We start from the raw sequence: 24,680 nt of genomic DNA, 5'->3' as shown, positions 1-24,680 counted from the left end.
TGTTACTGGGTTTGGGGGTGTGAGTGGTATTGAGTTTTTTTACTGGGATTGGGGGTGTGAGTGGGATTGGGTTTTTTTTACTGGGATTGGGGGTGTTCGTGGGATTGGAGATGTTACTGGGTTTAGGGGTGAGAGTGGGATTGCGTTTTTTTTTAACTGGGATTGGGGGTGTGAATGGGATTGGGTTTTTTAAATGGGATTAGGGGTGTTCCTGGGATTGGAGATGTTACCAGGAGAGACAGGCTGGGTGTAGAGTGCCTCTCAATAGCCACCCAGCTGTGCTATATTCAGTCCCTAAATCATATACAACATACCGCCTTTCTCAAACTGTGAGCCTTCCAATGCTGGCTCACCAGGTGGCTAAGTCACCTCTTTCTTGCTTAACATGGACTCAAAGTAATTGCAGCCCATGTGGATTTTAATTAAACCCCTAAGTGATAATTAGTTAACTACTTGAGGGCCTCAGTTTGTGGAAGTGAGTGCGTGCGGACTGTTGTTCTAAGATCTTCCTATAGAAGATTAGGAAGTGGGCAGGATTTTGTGATATTACCAGCTGTTCTAACGAGTTACCTTCTTGTTTCCAAAATCAGGGTTTCACTCATTGTGGGCATGGTCAGTATGAAGAGTATATTGCTCATATCCAGCTGGGCTGGTGCAAAAATACTATGTTGCCTGATATGGTAGCTACTGAGAAAGCTGATGAACATCTACACAGACAATCAGAAACATGACATGAAATGATGGATTACCACAAAGCTTAATGAAGCAAGAGAATATTTGATTCTATTAATGAGTCAATCTAACTTGCGTGTGGAGCAAATATGGAGCTGTTATTGTTTTAAGAGTCAACTTCTGAAGAAATTATGTTGTGGTACGGCCCAGATTCCAGACCAGGAAAACCTGTATCTTTACGACAGTGACATGATGTCTTAAAATGTGATGTACCAGTATAAACGTACCCTTCCTACGTTCAGTCATGATCTCTGTAGAATGGAGTCAGTGCGGCACCTGGAGTTAGCTATGCGTGTATTGCAATGTACAGCAACATAGGTAAGTACAAAACCCAAACTTGTATCACCTTATGATATTGCAACCATGAAAATAGTACAGAAACTTCTCGACATCATTTTCAGTTTCTCAAAAAGCTGACTCTTTGTGGTATATGTTAATATGGACTAACATTTGAAAAATCACAAACCACATCATGGTGGCAATAATTGGGCATAAACAGTTAATAATGGCAACTGTGACATTTACTGGTGGCAGTAAAGTCATGTTAAAAGCTGCAAAGGTGACAGCAGTTGTGATAAGTATTTTTCTATTAGTCACACATCAACCTGTCTGAGTTCAGAGCTGAAGTTACAATTACAACCAAAACTAAAGGATACAAACCTGGACTGAAGCACATTGGTTCAGCCACTTTTGGAATACTGCAATCGGTTCTGGTCTCCCTGCTGTAGGAAGGATGTTGCAAAACTTCAAAGGGTTCAAAAAAGATTTACGAGGATGCTGCCAGGTTGGAGCTACAGAGAGAGGCTGAATAGGCCGGGACTATTTTCTCTAAAGTGTCAGAGGCTGAGGTTATAGAGATTTATAAAATCATGAGGGGCATGGATAGAGTGAATAGCCAATGTCTTTTCCCTGGGGTAGGGGAGTCCAAAACCAGAGGGCATAGTTTTAAGTTGAGAGGGGAAAGATTTAAACGGAACCTAAGGGGCAACTTTTTCATGCAGAGGGTGGTACGTGTATGGAATGAGCTGCCAGAGGACCTGGTAGAGGCTGGTACAATTACAGCATTTAAAAGGCATTTGGATTGGTATATGAACAGGAAGGGTTTGGAGGGAAACAGGCCAAATGGTAGCAAATCCAACAGGATTTGTTTAGGATATCTGGTCGACATGGACGAGTTGGACTGAAAGGTCTGTTTCCCTGCTGTACATCTCAATCACTCTAATGTGACTCCCTCTCTCTCTCTCTCTCTGTGTCTCACTTTCTGTCAAAAAATGGCAGTTTGTAACAGGCCCAGGACAGCACTGATCAAAATGAAAGGTAGATGGAAGATAGTGAAGAACAGCCCTGATCCTGGAACAAAGCCCAGGAAACAACCACAAAACATATTTTCTATATTGGAGAAGCCTGACTATTCCCAGGTGCTGATCAATTCGACCACTGTCTTTCCTAAGACAGCATTAAAAAACACATTGTCAACGCTATTTCTTCTTTTTTGCTACAAACATCAATAACAGACACAAACCTGCAAACCTTTGAAAGGGCAATGACATTTAGGAATGATGATCATAGTAGAGAAAAAAGAAGAGAATTGAGCAGAAAATTTAAAAACAAACAGGCAAGGCAATGCTGATTCTAATGGTGTGGGTGGAAAGAGCATAAAGTTACACAAGAAAGGTGAGTGGCAAACATCTCATCATGGAGTGGAAACCTATTAATAGGCAAGACTTCAGTTCAATAAATAAAGAACGTCCCTTTACAGATCAGCAGATAACTGATAAAGAATGACAGACAGCATGTCAAACCTAACAGAATTTGCTGGAAAAGCTCAGCAGGTCTGACAGCATCTGTGGAGAGAAATCAGAGTTAACGTTTCAGGTTGAGTGACCCTTCCTCGGAACCCTTCCGATTCTGAGGAAGGGTGCTGCCCTTCCACACGGATGCTGCCAGAGCTGCTGAGCTTTACCAGTGATTTCTGGTTTATCCAACAGATTAATCTGAAATCACAAGCTTTCAGAGCATTGCCCCTTTGTCATGTCAACACTCCAAAACCTAGTGATTTCAAAGAAACCTGTTGAACTGTAACCTGGTGTTGTGTAACTTCAGACCTTGTCCACCCCAGTCCAACACCGGCTCCTCCACACCAAAGATGGAGGGCTAACACTGAAACCAAAGTCAGGTTTTACCCAATATTGATGAGCATTGTTCTTATAAATGCAAAAACAACATTCAAACCGATGGCTTCTTCTCCTCAAATAATATGTATCCTGTTATGTTCCATTTATTATTTGGTCACATATTATGCATACCCAAGAAATATTCTGTACAGAAATTAATATTTATTCAACTTTTAGAGATTTTCATGTATCTAGTTCTTAGCGTAGAAAAACAGCTTATTATCTCTCATCTTGCCTGAGACTTGTTATTTTAATCCTGTGTATTCTAGATCTATACACACAGACAAAAACAAATAGGCTGCTTACAATTTACTTAATTGAATAAAGAAAGATGATCTTGCTTTTGTGTACCACCTTATCACATCTCTTAGGACATTTTAAAACAATTCCCATCCCACGAATTGCATTTGAATTACAGTTAGGGTAAACATAGCAATGTTCTTTAAAGTTACAATTTATATCTAAATGTCTTGCACTTGTGTATATTCCATTATAAATTCCTGTATCTATATTCATAATGGAAAGTCTAATTACAATCTGTCACTTATTATGGACTCGGCCAGACCACTCAAAACATTCTTAAGCAGGCAGCCCAGACCGTAACTCTGCAATTTGTTTCGGTAAGTGTACAGTGAAAATTACCCGGAGTAAGTTAGCGAGGTTGACTATCAGGTTTTAAAACAGACCAAAATTTATTCACAAAATTACACAATGAGACACAAAGAACAGAATAAAGAACCCCTACAGAACTCAGTCTATCCAAACTAGACTCAATTATGCTGTTCCGAATCTACGCAACATTTCCAATATGCAAACCTCCTCAATTAACAGTAAAAGGTAGAACAAATGCTTACAGGTTGAAGTTAGAAGGGCAGAAGGAGAGAGAGAGAGAGAGAGTTTGTTTCCACACAGCTCACTATTGAACTCTGAACTAGTTCTGGACTGAACTACTCAACTAGAGAGCTGACCGCTCCCCTTTCATTATACCGGTCACTTCTAAAACATGACCACTTTGGCCTGAAGTCTCATGTGTTTATATATAAACAAAAAGCCTCTCAAATCCTTTTCATCAGAGCCCATTCCGTTTACAACCCCTCTGAGAAAAATCAAGGACACAGTATCCTTGAGAAAAGAAACAGCTTTTAGAATAAAGGGAACAGCTTTGTGACACAGTGAAGGGAATAAAGTTCCTTGTTTGGATTTCTGTCTCTCCAAAAGGGTAGAGGTTAGGTGAATTGTTCATGGTGAAATTGTCCATAATATCAAGGGATGTACAAGCTAGGTGGATTAGTTGTGATAAATGTGGGGTTACAGGGATAGAGTAATGGGCTGGGTGTATGTGGGATGCTCTTTGAAGGGTTGGTGCAGATTCAATGGGCAGAATGGCCTCTTTCTACACTATAGGGATTCTATGGTTCATCAACCTCCATTGCAGAGAACTCCAAAGATCCAACGAGCTACACTATTCTATCTTGCCAACTAGAGCAGGATCTTTCTCATGGGCTTGTAAACAATCATCAAGCTGAAATGTTGTCAGACACCCACTCAGTGTGGGAAATATCATTCCTTGGTGATTTCCCCAGAGTGGCCAATTAATGGTACAGAATGAGATTTCTGTCCAATTAGAGACAGTGCAAATTGCAAGGTCCATTCCAGGTCACTGGTTTGACAGCAGCAGCAGCAGCAATGTGCAGTAGAAGGGAAATTAGGAAGATGACATGTCAAGATGTATGTGCCTTCTCTCCAATATTTTTTATTTTTGAAGAAAATGGCTTTTGTATTCAGATTACTACTGTGGGAGAGTGGAGAAGGAACCTATCCAGAGGGTGGTCTCTGGTTGGTGAAACACCCAAGAGAAAGGGGGGGTCTTCAGTCCTGTCAGAAGCACTTGCTCCCTGTGCCGGCACTGGATGTCCACTTCAGGGAGTCCTGTGGGGTCCTGGATGCTGGCTGCCAAATCCTAATGCCTTTGATTGATTGGCTTTAAGTGGCTCTTAAACCATTAGACCATAAGAAATATGAACAGAAGATGGCCATTCGGCCCTTCAAGCCATCTCCAACATTCAATAGGATCATGGCTGATCATAGTGGACATTCCTCACCTCCATTTTCTTGCCCTTTCTTGCCCTATCTTTGTAACCATCAAGTCCTCTAATAATCAATAAACTATTTGAGTACGGAACCTGCAGCACCCGGTAACATCTCCAATTATTCACCCTCCCCAAACCAACATCACAGAATGTGCAACCCAATTCACATTCTGTTCATTCACCATCTGCCACTCTGGGAAATCACATGATTTAAAAAAAACATTTCGATAAATACCTAAAAAGTAACATTTGGAGGGATATGGGCCAGGAGCAGGCAGGTGGGACTAGTTTAGTTTGGGATTATGTTTGGAATGGACTGGTTGGACTGAAGGGTCTGTTTCCATTCTGTATAAGAACATACGAACATCAGAACTAGGAGCAGGAGTAGGCCATCTGACCCTTCGAGCCTGCTCTGCCAATTAATAAGATCATGGCTGATCTTTAATCATGGACTCAGCTCCACTTATAAGACCATAAGACCATAAGACATAGGAGTGGAAGTAAGGCCATTCGGCCCATCGAGTCCACTCCGCCATTCAATCATGGCTGATGCGCATTTCAGCTCCACTTACCAGCGTTCTCCCCGTAGCCCTTAATTCCTCTAGACAACAAGAATCTATCAATCTCGGCCTTGAAGACATTTAGCGTCCCGGCTTCCACTGCACTCCGTGGCAATGAATTCCACAGGCCCACCACTCTCTGGCTGAAGAAATGTCTCCGCATTTCTGTTCTGAAATGACCCCCACTAATTCTAAGGCTGTGTCCACGGGTCCTAGTCTCCTCGTCTAACGGAAACAATTTCCTAGCATCCACCTTTTCCAAGCCATGTATTATTTTGTACGTCTCTATTAAGTCTCCCTTACCTGCGTTTTCACCATATCAAAAAAGTATCTGCCTTAGCTTTAAAAGCAATTACTGAAGTAGCATCAACTACTTCCTTGGCCAAGGAATTCCATCGATTAACAACCCTCGGGGGCAAGAAATTCCTTCTCAGTTCAGGTCTAAACCTGCTTCCTCTAATCATGAGGCCTAGTCCTCTTGTCCTAGTCTCACCTGTCAGTGGAAACATCCTCTCTAATTCTATTTTATCAATTCCCTTCATACTTTTACATGTTTCTGTAAGACCCCCCCTCATTCTTCTAAATTCCAATGAATATAATCCCAGTCTACTCGGTCTCTCCTCATAAGCCAATCCCCTCGACTCTGGAATCAACCTAGTGAACCTTCTCTGCACCCCCTCCTGTGCCAGAACATCCTTTCTCAAGTAAGGACACCAAATCTGTACACAGTACTCCAGGTGTGGCCTCACCAGCTCCCTGTACAGCTGCAATATAACCTCCCTGCTTTTAAACTCAAGCCCTTTATTAATGAAGGACAAAATTCCATTTGACTTCCTAATTACCTGTTGTACCTGCAGACCAACTTTCTGTGATTCATGCGCAAAGACACCCAGGTTCCTCTGCATAGCAGCATGCTGCAACTTTTTATCATTCAAGTAATAATCTATTTTACTGTTACTTCTACTAAAATGGATGACTTCACATTTACTAACATTGTATTCCATCTGCCAGACCTTTGCCCACTCACTCAATGTATCTATGTTCCACTGCAAAGTTTCACAGTCCTCTGCACACTTTGCTCTGCCATTCATCTTAGTGTTGTCAGTGAATTTTGACACCATACACGTGGACCCAACTCCAAATTATCTATATAAATTGTAAATAATTGTGGTCCCAACACTGATCCCTAAGGCACACCACTAGTCACTAATTGCCAGCCAGAATAGCACTCATTTATCCCCCACTCTTTGCTTCCTGTCAGTCAACCAATCCTCCATCCACGCTAATACTCTACCCCTAACACCCATACATCCTTATCTTATGCAGCAGCCTCATGTGCGGCACTTTGCCAAAGACCTTTTTGGAAATTGTCAAAGGCCTTTTAGAAATAAAGGAAATGACTCTATGGGTATGTACAAAATACATTCCATTGCAAAGTTACCACCCCAAATGGCTTTACACAGTTGTCACCCCAGTTGATATACTATGGCAGCTATAACTGGGACAGTATCCTTTTATGTTTTGAGCCTTTGCAAAGCCTTAGAAAATGGTACAGCACATAGTCCTAGGCTTAGGAACATGGGACCTGCAAACCTTTGATCATGGACTATTCTTTCCACGGGAAGACTAACATGTTTTGAACAAACCAACGAATGTCTTTCATCTTGTTGATGCCCCCACCACAACATTCTGCTGGATTGTCTGTTTGGAAATCTTCCCGTGTACTACTCTCTGCATGGCGTTGGATTAGAGCCATGGACTCCCTCGATAGTTAGACTTCCTCGATAGTTAGACTCCCTCGATAGTTAGACTCCCTTGATAGTTAGACAGCCCTGTAACAATAACACTCACACAGTACAGTTCCAGTGCAGTCAATTCATATAGTTTTCTTCCATGCCAGAGGTCAGTTCTGGCTTCTAGTTATAATTTTTGTGCTATCTCTTGGAACTGCAACTCGATCTCTGTATAAGTTGGTATTGAAACTACATTCTTTCTTTGTATGTAACTATGACCCCAACTCTCTCTGTTATATAAATATACATGAACAGCCTTGAAGCTGGAAATCTATATTCATCGTAGAACATAGCCTCTGGATCTGTATTTCTGTGACTCTAAGATCAAAACCTTCCTAATGTGAAGTCTATATGCTCTGATCAAGAAGGAGAATAAGTTTCACCGGTGATTCCTCTTGCTGTAAAATTTGAACTGGAAAACCATAACTGATGAAGTGAGGAAGTTTAAGAAAACAAGTTTAATGCTGATTCCATGGTATGGTACTGTTTGATCCAGCTGCTTGTATTAAAAGGAGATGGAAATTCAAATAGGTTTTATTTTCCATTCAATGTACTTTCCAATCCTCTGTATTAACTGAAATATATATTTTTGTTTTACCCTGTTTTCTAATTTGCTGCATTAACTAAAATATATATTTACATTTTACCATGTTCCTCTAGTCTCTGTGTTAATTAAAATGTATATCTTGGTTTCACTCTATTCCTGAATTTTCCATATTAACTAAAATCTATATTTTGGTTTTACTATATTCTAGCTTTGTAATGTTTTGTACTTCATTTCTACAAGTGACATTATTTTTAATACAACTGCAATGTTAATTTTTAACTTTATTTCTTTATTTTTAATGTTTGCTAAATTTCTTTCAGCAAAATTTCTTTTGCCCATTTCCCCCCAGCTCCAGCTCTGCTGCTGCTGCTGCTGGCTTCTCATTGGGAAACCTTTCTTGGGATCTCAGTTAATAGGTGCTTTTCATTCTGAGCAGACCAATCACATAAGCAGATGTCGCAGGAAAGCGTGGCCATTAATTTCCTTTATGTTCCTGTGCAGTTCCAGCAGCAATGATAGTTATTGGCAACAAAGTAGTAAAAAGATCGCACTACGCAATTGGGAGAAAGTGAGGACTGCAGATGCTGGAGATCAGAGCCGAGAGTGTGGTGCTGGAAAAGCACAGCACAGCAACGTCGATTCTCCTGCTCCATGGATGCTGCCTGATCTGCTGTGCTTTTCCAGCATCACATGCGCTACACAATCAGCCAATTTTATTGCCATAACTTTCATGGGCTATTCAAACATAATGGGTTTAATTTGTGTTTTTCTATGTTGTTTGCAGGATAGTGACCTGATGACCTTTAATATCTCCATGCATCGCTCGTGGTGGAGGGAACATGGACCAGGTTGTGTGCGGAAGGAACTGACTGCAGCAGCCAGTAAAAGCCAAGATGATCGCACTTATATCTCAGTGACAGGCTGCATTGTTGACTTTCAGTATCTTGAGGTTATTCACAGCTCCTTCCAAATACTACTGTCAGTAAGTAGATTCATGGTGCATGCTGGGACCCACACCCCTACCCAATCATGAGCTATTGCAAGTCTCATTCATGCCTTTTCTATCCCTACACTTGGTTATTCCAGTGCTCTCCTCACCAGAATTCTTTCTTCCACCCACCATGAATTGGACTCTATTTGAGCCTCTGCTATTCTTATCCTAAACTGCAGCAAATATCTTTCAACCAACATCCCTGTGCCCACTGGCCAGGGTTAGCTCCCAGTCTTGCAACCTCTCAATTTCGGAACATTTTTCAATTATTCGTCCCTGCGTCTCTGTGTGATGTTCACCAGCCTTTCAAATATAATGCTAACTTTTAACATTATTTCTTTATTTCTCTACTTCTACTAATAACAATGGTAATGCTTTCCTTTAACTTTGTTTATCAATGTTACTACTTGAACCTTCGTTCCTAGGAAGGCGCTATGTGTGGTGGCATTAGACACATTTCACTATACTCCTGTACTTGAGTACATGTGACAATAAAGCTTAAATCAAATCAACTCCCCAGGATCTCCAGACTAGTCCAACCGTGACCTCTTGTGCGTTTTCTTTTTAATTCACTCATGGGATGCTGGCTGGGCCCAACATTTCTTGCCCGTCCCTAGTTGCCCCATGAGAAGGTGGGGGTGAGCTGCCTTCTTGAACCGCTGCAGTCCATGTGCTGTGGGTAGACCCACAATGTCCTAAAGGAGGGAATTCCAGGATTTTGACCCAGCCACAGTGAAGGAACGGCGATATATTTCCAAGTCAGGATGGTGAGTGGCTAGGAGAGGTGGTGTTCCCATGTATCTACTGCCCTTGTCCTTTGATCGTGATTTCAGCTGTCTTGTCTCATAGCCCTGGAATATCACCCCAAGTCCCTCTTCTCCCTTCTCAAATGCTCCTTAAAAGCATTTTGACCAGTTATTGGTCATAAGCCCTAATATCTCTTCACATAACTCAGTGTCAAAGGTTGTTTGATTGGTATTCTCCTATCAATGCCTTGGGATATTTTAATGTGTGATATATAAATGCTTGTTTTTGTTGTTGTCTGTACCCGTGCACCAAAGAAAACTCTCCTTACATGCATTTGGCATCCAATGGCAGTTCACTTCCTCGGGAAATATCATATTTTACAGTAAAGTAGATAATTATATTTCATTCCGAACATGATTTTACTGGATGTAAGTTTGCTCACTGAGCTGGAAGGTTTGTTTTCAGACATTTCGTCACCATCAGTGAGCCCCCAGTGGTATGGCCCGCTTTTTATTTATGTGTTTAGGTTTCCTTGGGTTAGTGATGTTATTTCCTGTGGTGATGTCATTTCCTGTTATTTTTCTCAAGGGATGATTAATGGGATCTAAATCAATGTGTTTGTTGATAGAGTTCCATGCTTTTACTTGTTTAGATTTGTTAAAAGTTTTGTATAAATCTATACCATAAGTAGGAATTTTCTCAGCATAGGACACTGGTGAGTAAAATCACTTGTTACAAACTCTGAGGACTACCTTGAAATCAAGCAGTGTACTATTTGATACAAATGGAGTGCAAATTCCATCACAACAAATTTCACATCCATCAGTGTGTTTATTTTTCATTTCATCAGATATTTCATTCCTGACAAAGACACTATTGATTGCCCATGTCTCATTGTTCTTGCCAGGTGATGGTGTCAGGTGAGCTACCCTCCTAACCTATGGCAGTATAGTTGGTGTTGGTATACCCTCAGTATAACCACTAAGGATGTTCCAACATTTTGACCCAGTGACAATGAAGGAATGATGATGCATTTCCAAATCAGGATCGAGAGTGGATTACAAAGGAACTTGGAGCTGGTGGAGGTTCCCATGGACCTGGTGCTGTCGAAGGAGACTTGATGAGTTACTGCCATGAATTTTCTTAAATAGTCTGCACACTTGCCACTATACACCGGTGATGGAGGGGCTGCTGGTTTAAGATGGTGGAAGGGATGCTGATCAATCTGTTCCAGTGATGTTGGAGCTATATTACAGAATCATAGAATCCCTACAGTGTGAAAGCAGGCCGTTCAGCCCATTGAGTCCATACAACCCATCCAAACAGCATCCTACCCAGACCCACATCTCTACCCTATCCCTGTAACCCTATACTTCCCATGGCCAACCCACCTAGCCTGCACATCCCTGGACACTACAGGGCAATTTAGCATGGCCAATCTATCTAACCTGCACATCTTTGGACTGTGGGAGGAAACTGGAGCACCTGGAGGAAACCCACACAGACACAGGGACAATGTGCAAACTCCATCTATACATATTAACCAGGCAATTGGAGAGCAATCATCACCCTCCTGACTTGTGCTTTGACGATGATGATCAGGCTTTGGAGGGTCAACGAGTGAGTTACTCACTGCCGAATCCCCAACCTATGGCCTGCTCTCCTAACCACAGAATTCATTTCATTAATACAGTCCAGTTTGTGGGATATTGCTGGCAAGAGACTCAGCAATGGTAATGCCATTGAATGTCAAAGGGATGTTCATTGCCTGACTCTTGTTAATTGTCATTTATCAATCCAAGCCAGAAGGTTGTCCAGGTCTAACTACATATACATATAGAGCACTTTCAATGTCTGAGGAGCTGTGAGTGGTGCTGTGCATTGTGCAATCATCAGCAAATATCCCACTTCTGACATTATATTGGGTGGAAGTTCATTGATGTTGCGGATGGAGATGATTTGAGTTGAGCCATTATATTTCTGCATCAGAGCTCTTATGGTACAGTGGTAGTGTCCATAACTCTAGGCCAGAAAGCCTGGATTCAAGACCACAAATTGGAGTAACAACATCTCATCTTCCGCCTGGGCAGCCTATAGCCCAGAGGACTCAATATTGAGTTCTCCAATTTCAAATAGCCTCGCTTCCCATCCCCTGATTCCCTTCCCAGTCTCTCCCCCTCCCTTCCATTCCTCTGATTGACCATTCCTCCCATTGACCAACCAGATCATACCCTCTACCTGTGTTCACCTATCCCTACCTCACCACCATGCTCCCCCCCCTGTCTACCTTGAGTTCAAGTTCAACTGCCCAAAACATGCAGGAGCTGCAGATGTTGGATTCTGTCCTGAAAACAAGAAATGCTGGAGATCACAGTGGGACTGACAGCATCCATGAGAGAGAGCAAGCTCACGTCAGCTCTGATGAAGAGTCATCTGGACCCAATCTAGTCCCACCTGCCAGCACCTGGCCCATATCCCTCCAAACCCTTCCTATTCATATACCCATCCAGATGCCTTTTAAATGTTGCAATTGTACCAGCCTCCACCACTTTCTCTGGCAGCTCATTCCATACACATTCCACTCTCTGCATGAAAATGTTGCCCCTTAAGTCTCTTTTTTATCTTTTCCCTCTCACCTAAAACCTAGTTCTGGACTCTCCCACCCCAAGGAAAAGACTTTGTCTATTTATCCTATCCATGCCCCTCATGATTAAATGTTGCCCCTTAGGTCTCTTTTTAATCTTTTCCCTCTCACCCAAAACCTAGTTCTGGACTCTCCCACCCCAAGGAAAAGACTTTGTCTATTTATCCTATCCATGCCCATGATTTTATAAACCTCTATAAGGTCACCCCTCAGCCTCCGATGCTCCAGGGAAAACAGCCCAGCTTATTCAACCTCTCACTATAGCTCAGATCCTCCAATCCTGACAACATCCTTGTAAATCTTTTCTGAACCCTTTCAATTTCACAACATCTTTCGATAGGAATTGCACACAATATTCCAACAGTGGCCTAACCAATGTTCTGTACAGCCGCCAAATGACCTCCCAACTCCTGTACTCAATACTCTGATCAATAAAGGAAAGCATACCAAATGCCGCCTTTGCCATCCTATCTACCTGCGACTCCACCTTCAAGGAGCTATGAACCTGCACTCCAAGGTCTCTTTGTTCAGCAACATGCCCTAGGACCTTACCATTAAGTGTATAAGTTCTGCTAAGATTTGCTTCCCAAAATGCAAAACCTCAATTTTACGCAACATAAAAGAAGCAGAAACAAGCACTATTTTTTACCAGTATCCACCATGTCCAAGCATTTATGCACAAATAAAATGATATAAGCCCATTAACACGAGTTGAACAGTATTTGTATACATGTAGTTCTGTTATAATGTGCACTTTGTCAACGTGTATTTGCTGTGATGTGATTGACAAATTGGGGACGCTGTTTCTAAAGTGCAAACTTTTAAAACATGTGTTGGCTGTCACGTGATTACATCACTAACACTTTAAGCTCTATTTCTAAAGCACGATTTTTCTATAACATGGGGTTGCACAAGAATGCAACCATCACATTATAGAAGAATTGATTGGACTTAAATACTAAGGTCAGAAGTCACATAACATCAGGTTAGAGTCCAACAAGTTTATTTGAAATCAAAGTTTTCAGAGCACTGTTCCTTCGTCACGCTCCGAAAGCTTGTGATTTCAAATAAACCTGTTGGACTATAACCTGGTGTTGTGTGACATCTGAACTTGTTCACCCCCCGTCCAACACCAGCACCTCCATATTATGGATCCTAAATGTTAAAGTAGATGTAATATCTGGGTTTCTTGCTGTCCATAATCATTTATAATGAACGTGAGAACAATAACATGATAGCAGCTCTGGATATGAAATTATATTCATGAACAATTTATCAGTTTGGCCATGGACTGCCTAAAGGACTGCCTTAATGTATCCATTCAGAATTTATTGAGCACAGAAGAGAGGGATGCTCAATTATTTTAGCTCAATTACATACTTTAATAAATACTACTGGTGAATACAACAATCAGCCCACAGAAAACCCTTAAAGTACTAAATAAATACATCAAGCTGCACGGCTTGTCTCTAGTAAACTGCTTAAATGTTACTGATCCCTAGAAACTGTTGCAAAGTGCAAGATAATATTGTAGAGTTGATTCAGTATTGGGGACAGATCATCACAGCTCACTAGTTGTAATAATTCAAGCAACATAAATTTATGAGATGCATACATAGGGTTGACGGTCAGAATCTTTCTCCCAGAGTTGAAATGTCTAATACTAGGGTGCATGGATTTAAGGTGAGAGGGGGAAAGTTCAAAGGGGCAGGTTTTTAACACAGAGAGTGGTAAGAGTGTGGAACACCTTGCCGGGGTTGGCGGTGGAGGCAGATACAATAGGGGCATTTAAGGGACTTTTAGATAAACACATGAATATGCAAGGAACAGAGGAGTATGGACCAAGGGCAGGCAGAAGGGGTTCATTTAATTTGTCTGGAACAACATTGTGGGCCGAAGGGCCTGTTCCTGTACTGTACTGTTCTATGTTCTCCAACTCAATGTTCTAACAGTATTAGGGGCTTTACACTGATACTGGCTTAGTTTAAACTACAGAGCTTGGATCTCTATGTTTCCTTTGATCACAAACAACAAGGTTTATGATTCCACTGTTCGTATAAGATATGTTTGTTTTAGTGATCAAAGATGAAACAAAATCAATATGAGGAAAAACTAAACGAGCATCAGAGTTAAAGCCGTATTTGTAATTTCCACGAAAGGTCCAGTAGAACCTTCTGACAATAAATATTCTGGTAACAAAAAGAGAAGTTGCTGGAGAAACTCAGCAGGTCTTGCACCATCTGTGGAGAGAAAGCAGAGTTAACATTCGCTTAGTTTCTCCAGTAATTTCTGATTTTGTTTCAGATTTCCAGTATCTGCACCTCTTTGTTATATTTAAGTATTCTGTTAATCTATGTTTGCTATTAGCAGATCAACACTCCCTCTGGTCCTGTTAAGATTACAAAGACAGTTTTCAAAACATCCTGGGTCAGCAGGATAGGATATACAGCTGAGAAACAGACCATGTGGCCCAACCTGTCCATGCTAAATGTTTATTCTTCATTCAGACCTCCTGCTATCTTTTCAAATCTAAATCCACCATCATAACCAAGGGGTCACTTCTCCATCATTTGCTTATCCCCTTTCACCTCACACACAGATCCATACTATTTGTTCCAATGCTGCCTGTGACAATGAATCCAACTTTCCAATCAATTTTTTTTTAGGATGAAGATGATCTTTCTGAATTTCCTGTTGGTGTTTTTGGTGACTATCTTATTTCATGGTCTGCAGTTATGCTTTTTCGCCCTAGAGTCAACAGTCTTAATGTATCCAGGATGTCACAACATTTTATAATTTTAAATATCTCTATCAGATCACCCCACTGTTTTCAAATGGAAGAGCCTTGGAATAACCCTACAGCACCCCAAATGGACCATGTAGCCCAGAGATTGGAAAGATTGTTCCTTTGACTTCAGAGCAATCAAGTGTCTCCAGCTGAACCATGCTTGCACAGTGTCCAACAGTTGGACAATAAGCCTGAGTGTGCTAAGAGATATATTAACAACTGATTTAGGATTGTCAATCCGTCTCAGCGTTGTGCACATCCACGTGCAGGAAGCTACACAAGTTAATACACAGAAACTTATTATTCACAGCCATTGCAAACATTGTGTCCTTTTTTACTTAACAAAAGAGGCAACATGCTTGCTCTGGTTCTTTTCTCAGGACAATGCCTTGACCAATCAGAATCACCCTTTCTGGCTTAAACTTAATCAAGGCATGGCAGTTAACTAGTAGTCATTATCAACTGGTTCCTTTTACCAGAGTCCACATGGCAACCAGTCAGGACTCTCTTCATTCAGTGTAAAGTGTTGTTCTCCTTTATACCAGTATTCTGCTGACTGACCTGGAAAGCCTCAGCAAAACTAGTGATTTCTCATCAGTACAGTTTTGCATTTATTTACACATCTAAAACATCTACACTGTTCTTAAGAGGATACCTGCTTTCTTGACTCACAAATTCAAAACTTGGGGAAGGACCTTGGCCTGTCTTTGCCCGAGACTGAGAACCTTTCTTGTGCATGGACTGATCTTATCTTTGACCTTCAATTGAATTTTCCTTTTCATCAAACGCATCTGTCTAAGTCTGATGCAGATCTGACCAGCTTTCAGTCTCAACTTGTATTGGAGTAATCTTTAAAATCTACTCACTGGACGTAGGTATCGCTGGCTGGGCCAACATTTATTGCCTGTCCCTATTTGCTCTTGAGAAGGGTGGGGGTGAGCCAGGTATGTACAAGAACCACATAATTTTACTACTCTCTCTGGCAGCTACTTTAGCTTTTTTTGATTATTCTATTTTACCTTAGCCTCCTGGTTCAGCTTTAGACCTTGATCTAGCTCTCAGTCTAATGATGTTTTCCTTTCTGCTAAATGTACTGTCACCAGTGAAAACCAGATTTTGGGTTGTCTAAGAAACAGTTCAGCTGGAATAATAGTGTTAGTGGAGTGGGGTGTGTTACAATAAATAAATAAATCGCCAATTTGCAATTCAATGACATCTGACATTCCTTTCCGTTTGTACTTGTTTTTATTTAACAAGAGCACAGTTAATAATTTATACAGTACAATCTGCTGCTCTATTTCAAACTGCAGGCTATGGTGGAACTGGAATCAGCTTTAGTCCACTCACTCTCATAACATTCGAAAAGCCTCTGAACAAAATCGAGGTCAGTTGTCAGACACAATTTCCTCTGGAAACCCATAAGCAGCAATCATCTATAAAATATCTCTAATGTTTTGCTGTTTATTTTACGATTTATTTGAAACAGCTCGACCCAATTTGAATAGCTTCTTGTTTATACATTTGTACATGAGATATGAGTGTAGCTGGCTCAGCCAACATTTTATTGTCCTGTCGCTGGTTGCCCTTGAGAAGGTCGGGGTGAGCTACCATCTTGAACCACTATAGGCCATGTGCTGTAGGTAGACCCACAATGCCCTTACAGAGGGATTTCCTACTCTGTGTGGAAAGGCAGCACATATGGCTTAATATTTTGGAAACATTATCATATGTAAGTAACTTAAGACCGTCCAATTCACTCTAACACAACCTGAATGCTTTGTTGCACTACATTGTCCAAAATCACAGAACTTCCTTCCTCAAGCGTTTGGTCAATACGTACAATAAGATTGATAAATGTGGCATAAACTTATTTTAATAATAATTAGTGAATTTTGAGAAGATTTGTAGCTCAGGTTCAGGTTCTGGAAGTAGGTTTGCTCGCTGAGCTGGAAGGTTCATTTCCAGACGTTTCATCACCATACTAGGTGAAGATGTTACCTAGTTGGGTGACGAAATATCTGGAAATGAACCTTCCAACTCAGCGAGCAAGCCTACATCCAATAATAATTAGACTGACAAAAGATCTGAGGTTCAGAAATATTCAAAGGGTGTGGTGCATTTTTAATGGATAGAGCCTCCTTTGAGGTAAGATGTAATCCATCTCAGTCTATTCAATGACCCAAAATACTCCATGGAATTTTGAAATATTCCACATATTTGGCTGCCTTCACCCAAATTCTACACTTTTCCAAATGTTGGGGCACCTTTTTCAATCTGTCACCATGGATCTGCCTATTCCATCCTGAAGTAAGTGTGTCCTACAAATAACACTGTACTCCTTGAATTCCTGCAAAATTGGATGGTCACCCCTCAAAACATTTTGGGGGGAGCTGAAGGAACACCAAACGTCTGGTCCTCCTTCAGCCTTTACCCTTCCCACACTGCCAGGTTAACTGGCACATTATTGGGAACATCCAGGAAATAATTAACAATGAGAAACATTGAGCTGTTCCACATACACACCAAACTATTTCAATCACACTCTCCTCTCCCAGCAATACCTGTTGATGCAGACCATCTTCAAAAGTCAGTCCAAAGTCAAAAGTTACAAAGAATCTTTCCACAAAGTCTGGATTTGTAAAGCTACTTCACAGCAAAACACCTTCCCACTCTCCACCCCACCACCCTCCCACACTCCCCCCCCCAACTCCCCCACACCCTAGCCCTGTTTCACTGAAGCCTTTTCCAATACAAACTTGTTTGGCCAAGGATATCCTCAGTCTCATTCCCAAACACCAGCTGGTGGTGGTGGCTGTGTCAGACCCGGTGCAGGGGTAAAGGCTGAGTCAGATCCCAGGGGTGTGGGGGTTGTGGGGAAGGGGGATAACAGAGTATCGAGCCAAGTGCCAGGGTCTGCGGGAGCTGTACTTGGCAGTGTTTATGGATAAGACTCTGCAATCCCCAACTGTATGCCTCAAGTTGTTTCCTGTGGGCTAATCAAAACTTGAAAAATATCATTGTTTCAAGATTAGCAATTTGCCAGAATCTTAAAATCTATTAGATGTACGATACAGTACAATACAGCACAGGAACAGGCCCTTCTGCCCACCAAGCCTATTCCAATTCCCAGTCCTTATTTAGCTCTGCTTATTGCCCATGCACAGTTTCTATGTCTCTGTTTGCTTCCCATTCATGTGACTATCAAGATTCACCTTGGAAACTTAGCTAAAGTGCCTGCTTCCACCACCTCCACTGGCAGTGCGTTCCAGTGAAAAATGTTCCCCCCACTCTTCCTGTAAACTTCCTCCCCTCTCACCTTGAACCTGTGCCCTCTCGTAGTTGACCATTCCATCCTGGGAAAATCCTCCGACTAACCACCCTGCCTATGTCTCTCGTAATCTTGTAGACCTCGATCAGGTCACCCCTCAGCCTCTATCTTTCTAGTGAAAGCGTTCTGAGTAGATGGTCTGACTTCTAAAAGGTGATCACTGTATTTTTCACACACAGAGGACAGGAAAACAGAAAAGCAGCCTCTGATCCCAGTAATACCTTCTGCTCTAAGAAAACTTTCACACAATCTACAGGGATTTCTTTTTCCAGAGGATGTAAGCATTGTCGTAATCATACTGCTTAATGGATAGAATATCTTGAGGATGTCTTTTAACTGAAACAGTCAGAGCTGGGTGTTCTCAGTACTTTCTGTCTGAAAACTGTTTTATTGAAGATCTTAATATAGAACTGACATATCAATTTCACTGAATACCCTGCAGGTAACAGAACACAGAATATGCAACCAAGGATTGACAATATTTGGAGGGTCCATCCAAAAGTCACTGTGATGCATCTGATCTCAGAGATATACTTACAAAATGCAGCTAAACTAATTAGCAATGCCAATTGGATGGGTGCAATGATAGTTGGGTGCTCAGGTATAATTGAGAAGGAAATAGTGTTATTTTTACCTTGGACAGTGAGCATACAGGCTTATCACATGTTTCAGGGAGGAAATTAGTTTTTCTGTGCATGCATTGTAGCACTTCTTTATATTTAACCAAAATGAAAAACTTGACCTTGTGGGTGAAACTAATTGTAATGGATAAGGTTGGCAACCTAACATCCAAATGTATTTATCTGCTCATGGTTGCAGAGTTTGGCAAACAGCCCATGAATAAATCACAAGGTAGCAACTCCCTTCTCCATTCTCAAACTAAAAATACTTTTAAAAGAAGGTAACAGAATCACAGCAGATTGCGTGTTAGCATATGCTGCTCCATTATTCAACAAAGCAGGAAGAGAGGCATCTGCTTTATCATGTGCTTTAACCCAATGATGCAACCTAAGGTTAGAGGCAATGCTCTGGAGTATCTCAGGCTATGAGTGTTTACACATACCCTGAGGCTGATTGGTCTTTATCTCTAAGTAAGACTCTTTGGCAGCAACAATAGAAGTTGCTGGAAAAGCTCAGCAGGTCTGGCAGCACCTGTGGAGAGAAATCAGTGTTAATGTTTCAGGTCCTGTAACCCTTCCTCAGATGATTCTTTAGCACCTTATATCCTGTAACACATCCTTATCTGCATCTGGATGTATCAGGAGATCATTTACAGCTCTCCAGTGCAGTATCTAAAACCTTCCTCTCTTCACTCTGGACTAATATCTTCTCTCTGACTGATGTTAGAGTCACATAATCAGTTACATCATGATTATATAAATAAAAGAAGTAAAACACTGTAGATTTTGAATATTTGAACTAAGGAACAAAGCAGTGTGGAAAGTCAGGAAGTCTGGCAGCATCTGTGAAGGAAGAAACAGAGTTCACATCTCATGAGTTTTCTTCAATTTCATTACGCAACAAGAACCACAAACTACATGCCTGTTATTCTGAGAATTGTTCTTAGAAGGTACAAGAATTTCTCATTAAGTTGTAATACGCTCAGAAAACCACAGTTTAATCGAAGTCAGCATGGTTGTATAAAAGGAAAATTATGTTTGAGGATGTAAGTAGTAGGATAACCAATAGGGAAGCTGTAGATCTCATGTACCTGGATTTCGAAAAGTCACTTAAAAAGGTGTCGCATAAAAGGGTAATGCATGAGGGTCATGGAGTTGGCTTCCAGGTGAATTTTCCCGTGTCCTGGTTTCCCCATGCAGATTCCTCCCTAACAACACTGTGGCTCTACCTCCAGCACATAGACTGCAGCGGTTCAAGAAGGCAACTCACCCCCACCTTCCCAAGGGCCGGGCAATAAATGCTGGGCCGAGCCGGTGATGCAAACATCCCACAAAGGAATATTTAAAAAAGAAGTTCTACCCCAGTAGCTGCAACCTGACTGGGCCAGGGGATCAGGATGACTGCACACCTTCTTGCATGATGACCTTGAGAATTTCTAAGCTCAGAAAGGCAAGGGTGAATTGTGTCATGTGATGTATGTGTGAGGCAGTCTGGGTTGGCTCTGTATGGTTAGTACACTGTAGAGACACTGCTCTGTCTTAGTTATCCAAGCAACACAGATTGATAGAATCCCTACAGTTGGAAGCAGGCCATTCAGCCCATTGAGTCACATTGACACTCCAAAGACCATTCCACCCAAACCCACCTACCTATCCCTGTAACCTTGCATTTCCCATGATCAGTCCACCTAACCTGCACAGACCCTGGACTGGTACCAGAGGCTCCCTTGAATTACTGAGCTGGAATCCCTTGAGTAAAGACTATCCTCCTTCACTTGAGAAAGGCCTGTTGAGGAGCTTCCTGACTTTGTACCTGCACTAAATGGCAAGACAAAGTAACCTGCATTTAGGATCTCTGGTCAATGGGGAAATGAGTAGAAAGGCAGGGCAGTGCACACAGGGATGCAGTGGGCATCCATGTATTCAGACTGAGTGGACTCTAGGTCAAGTGAAGAACCCAAAGATGCAGGATTGTCTTCAGGTTAGCATGCACGTTTAGTTGGCAATTAGGATGGCAAATGCATTATTAGCATTCATTTCAAGAGACCTAGAATACAAGAGCAGAGAGGCTGTATTTGAAATATTGTTGGCATTTTTGGGCCCAGTATCTAAGGAAAGATGTGCTGGCCTAGGAGAAGTTCCAGAGGAAGTTTCTAAGAATGATCTCGGGGATGAAGGGCCTGTCATATGAAGAGCAGTTCAGGACTCTAAGTCTGTACTCGATGGAGTTTCGAAGGATGTGCAGGGAGTGATCTGACTAAAACTTACAGAATACTGAGAGGCCTGGATAGAATGGACATGGAGAAGATGTTTCCACTGGTGGGAGAGACTAGGACCCAAAGGGACAGCCTCAGAGTGAAGGGACAACCCTTTAGAACTGAGATGAGGAGGAATTGCTTCAGCCAGAGGGTGGGGAATCTGTGGAACTCATTGCTGCAGAGGGCTGTGGAGGCCAAATCATTGAGTGTGTTTATGACAGAGGTAGATAGGTTCTTGATTAGTAAGGGGATCAACGGTTACGGGGAGAAGGCAGGAGGATGGGGTTCAGAAAAATATCCGCCATGATTGAATGGTGGAGCAGCTCTGATGGGCTGAATGGCCTAATTCAGCTCCTACATATTATGAGGTAAAAACAATGCCTGCAGATGCTGGAAACCAGATTCTGGATTAGTGGTGCTGGAAGAGCACAGCAGTTCAGGCAGCATCCAAGGAGCTTCGAAATCAACGTTTCGGGCAAAAGCCCTTCATACAAAACAAAGACACAGGTACAGGCGAATGTTAAGGGTTTGTGAGTCCATTCAGTATTCTAACAACAGTAGGGTAGAAACTGTTATGAAACCAGCTGGTGCATGTGTTCAGGCTTCTGTACCTTCTCCCCGATGATAGAGGTTGTAGAAAAACATTGCCAGGGTTGGGTGGATCTTTGAGAATGCTGCCAGCCTTTCCTTGACAGTGGGCCTGGTAGATGGATTCTGTAGATGGGAGGTTGGCCTTTGTGGTTGTCTGGGCCTTTGTGATTGTCTGGGCCGAGTTCACCAATCTCTGTAACCGTCTCTGATCTCGAATGGTACAGTTGCTATACCAGGTAGTGATACAACCAGACAGAATGCTCTCAGTGGCGCAGCTATACAAGTTGGCAAGGGTATTCCTGATGAAGGGCTTTTGCCCGAAACGTCGATTTCAAAGCTCCTTGGATGCTGCCTGAACTGCTGTGCTCTTCCAGCACCACTAATCCAGAACCCTACATATTATGGTCTTATTGCCTTACTTTTTATTTTAATTTTCCATTTTATGTCCTGCTATTATGTTTTAACCAAAGTTTGTAATTAGCATTAATTGAGAAGGGTTAAATGGCTAAAGTTTATTACATTTGAAAACAGTTTTTACATTCAAAAACTCAATTCAAAAGATTGCGCTTTGACCAAAGCAGTGAAGTCCTCAATTTAGCTTTGACTAAATGTGCTTAATTTAGCAATGATGGACCATTTACAAGTTCTCATACCCAACAAGTACATCATTATACTTGGGCCATGTGCAGCCCACAGTTTCTCTTTTCGTGTGTTACTTATAATTCTATCTTAATGTGATTAATTGACCTTTTCTGCTTGAAGGAGACTCCTTACCCCTTTGTCATGCATCTAAAAAGGGACAAAAGTAAAATTAGTGTAGAAAATTGTGTCAGCAAGGCCAGCAACTATTAGGATAAACTATCATTCAGCTATCTGTTTGTCAGAATATGTGTTTTCTATTTAACAATCATGAACAGGCAGAGGCTACACAAATCCTCAGATTGTTCTGTCATGTGAGACGTTTATGGCTGATTTTCAATCTTACCTCCATTTTCCCACCCATTCTCCAAATTCAATGTCTATAAATCAATCTCAACCTTAAATAAACTTAAGAGCTCATGTTCCACAGTCCTCTGGGTGGATAGTTCCAAGGAAGTGAGGAAAGAGTCCCACATCTCAGTCTGAAATAAATGTTTCCTTGAAAATACCTGCTATTTCAAACTATTCCAACTCGGGATACGTATCTCATCAAATCCTCTTGCAAACTTTCAAAAACAGGAGAGCATCATTATTCAACAGTTATTCATCAAAATACCAATGTGTTTAGTTCCATTCCATTGAATCTCCACATAGGATAGCCTCTTCTACGTTCCTGGTATCAATCTAATGTTGCTTTGGTGGTCCCATAAAGACAAGTTTATCCTTCCTTAACTATGGAGATTAAAACTATACACAGTAATCCCAGGTGGGCACTCATTAACGTGAGCGTGCCGTTGTTGGATTGGGGTGGACAAGGTCAGAAGTCACATGACACCAGGTTATAGTCTATCACTTCACCTGATGGTGGAGCAGTGCTCTGAAAAGTTGTGATTTCAGATAAACCTGTTGGATGATAATCTGGTGTCAGGTGACTTCTAACATTGTTCTCATTAATACCTTGTAAAATTGCAACATGATTCACGTACTCTAACTCTTTTGCAACGAAGATCAACATGCCACGTGTTTTCATAATTACATATTGTACTTGAATGTTAAATTTCTATCCATTTTGCATAGGGCACAAATATCTCTGTAAAACAACAGTTAATGCTTGATCATTTAAAAAATATTTTGTTTTCTGATTTTTCTACTTTCAATCCATTGGAAGCAGTCCAGAATCGCCATTTGAAAGATCATAGTCAGTTCATGCATCATGTCCCTGGCAACTTCCCTTCTGAACCTTTGAGAATATGTCTCATTAATTTCTCCAGTATTTTCTCATTGATGGTTACGGGAGTTTTCTGCGTGCAAATTACCTTGGTATTTCCCATAGTACAACAGTGAGCATATTCCAGCAGTGATGACCCTTCTAAAGTGATTCATTGGTTGTGAAGGTGTGATATAAATCTACGATTTTTCTTTCTTTCCTTTACAAATAGTAATTGTTTAAAGTTTCTTACTCTCATTGTTTTCACATTATTGCAGGCATTTTTCCTGTGTCTTCTACATTGAAGACAGAATAGTTACTTAATATCATACTTCATACTCCTCATTTGAATTTCTCCTGTCTCAGTCTCTAAGGGACCCCTATTTATTAAAATTGCTCTCTTCCTTTTACATGCTTATGGAATGCTTACAGACAGTTTTCATGTTGCCCTCACTTTATTTTCATCCTTTGTACTATTTCTTTGGTCCTCTCTAGCTCATGCTTAAATCTTATCTAATCCTCACAATTATTACCCTTCCTGACAATATCATAAATCTCTTTTATTCCAATACTTAACCTGTGTGGTTAGCCATTGATCGATCTCTTTCTCCATGGAGTTTTACTTCTTAATTCGCATCAAATCTGCATTCCATTAAGAAATATTTATTTAAATGTTTGCTATGCATATCATATTGGCAATCACTTGCTAACGAGTATGATTGTCCACCTCAGAAAGTACATGATACTGGTCATAGAACATAGAACATAGAAGAATACAGCGCAGTACAGGCCCTTCGGCCCTCGATGTTGCGCCGATCCAAGCCCACCTAACCTACACTAGCCCACTATCCTCCATATGCCTATCCAATGCCCGCTTAAATGCCCATAATGAGGGAGAGTCCACCACTGCTACTGGCAGGGCATTCCATGAACTCAAGACTCGCTGAGTAAAGAACCTAACCCTAACATCT

General features: G+C 41.4%; 1 protein-coding gene across 2 annotated transcripts in view; it reads left to right on the top strand.

Moving 5' to 3' along the window:
• Nucleotides 1-24,680, top strand: part of LOC122549455 (sodium/potassium-transporting ATPase subunit beta-1-interacting protein 3-like) — a 475,134-nt gene that overhangs the window by 418,634 nt on the left and 31,820 nt on the right. For both annotated transcript variants that reach the window (XM_043689300.1, XM_043689301.1), the window contains exon 4: nucleotides 8,681-8,878. In XM_043689300.1, coding sequence (XP_043545235.1) covers nucleotides 8,681-8,878 — 198 coding nt within the window. The remainder of the gene's footprint in view (nucleotides 1-8,680; nucleotides 8,879-24,680) is intronic.

The sequence above is a fragment of the Chiloscyllium plagiosum genome, chromosome 4 (assembly GCF_004010195.1).
Source record: "Chiloscyllium plagiosum isolate BGI_BamShark_2017 chromosome 4, ASM401019v2, whole genome shotgun sequence".
Classification (NCBI taxonomy): domain Eukaryota; kingdom Metazoa; phylum Chordata; class Chondrichthyes; order Orectolobiformes; family Hemiscylliidae; genus Chiloscyllium; species Chiloscyllium plagiosum.
The sequence above is the reverse complement of the archived record's forward strand: the minus strand, read 5'-3'. Positions and strand labels throughout refer to the sequence as shown.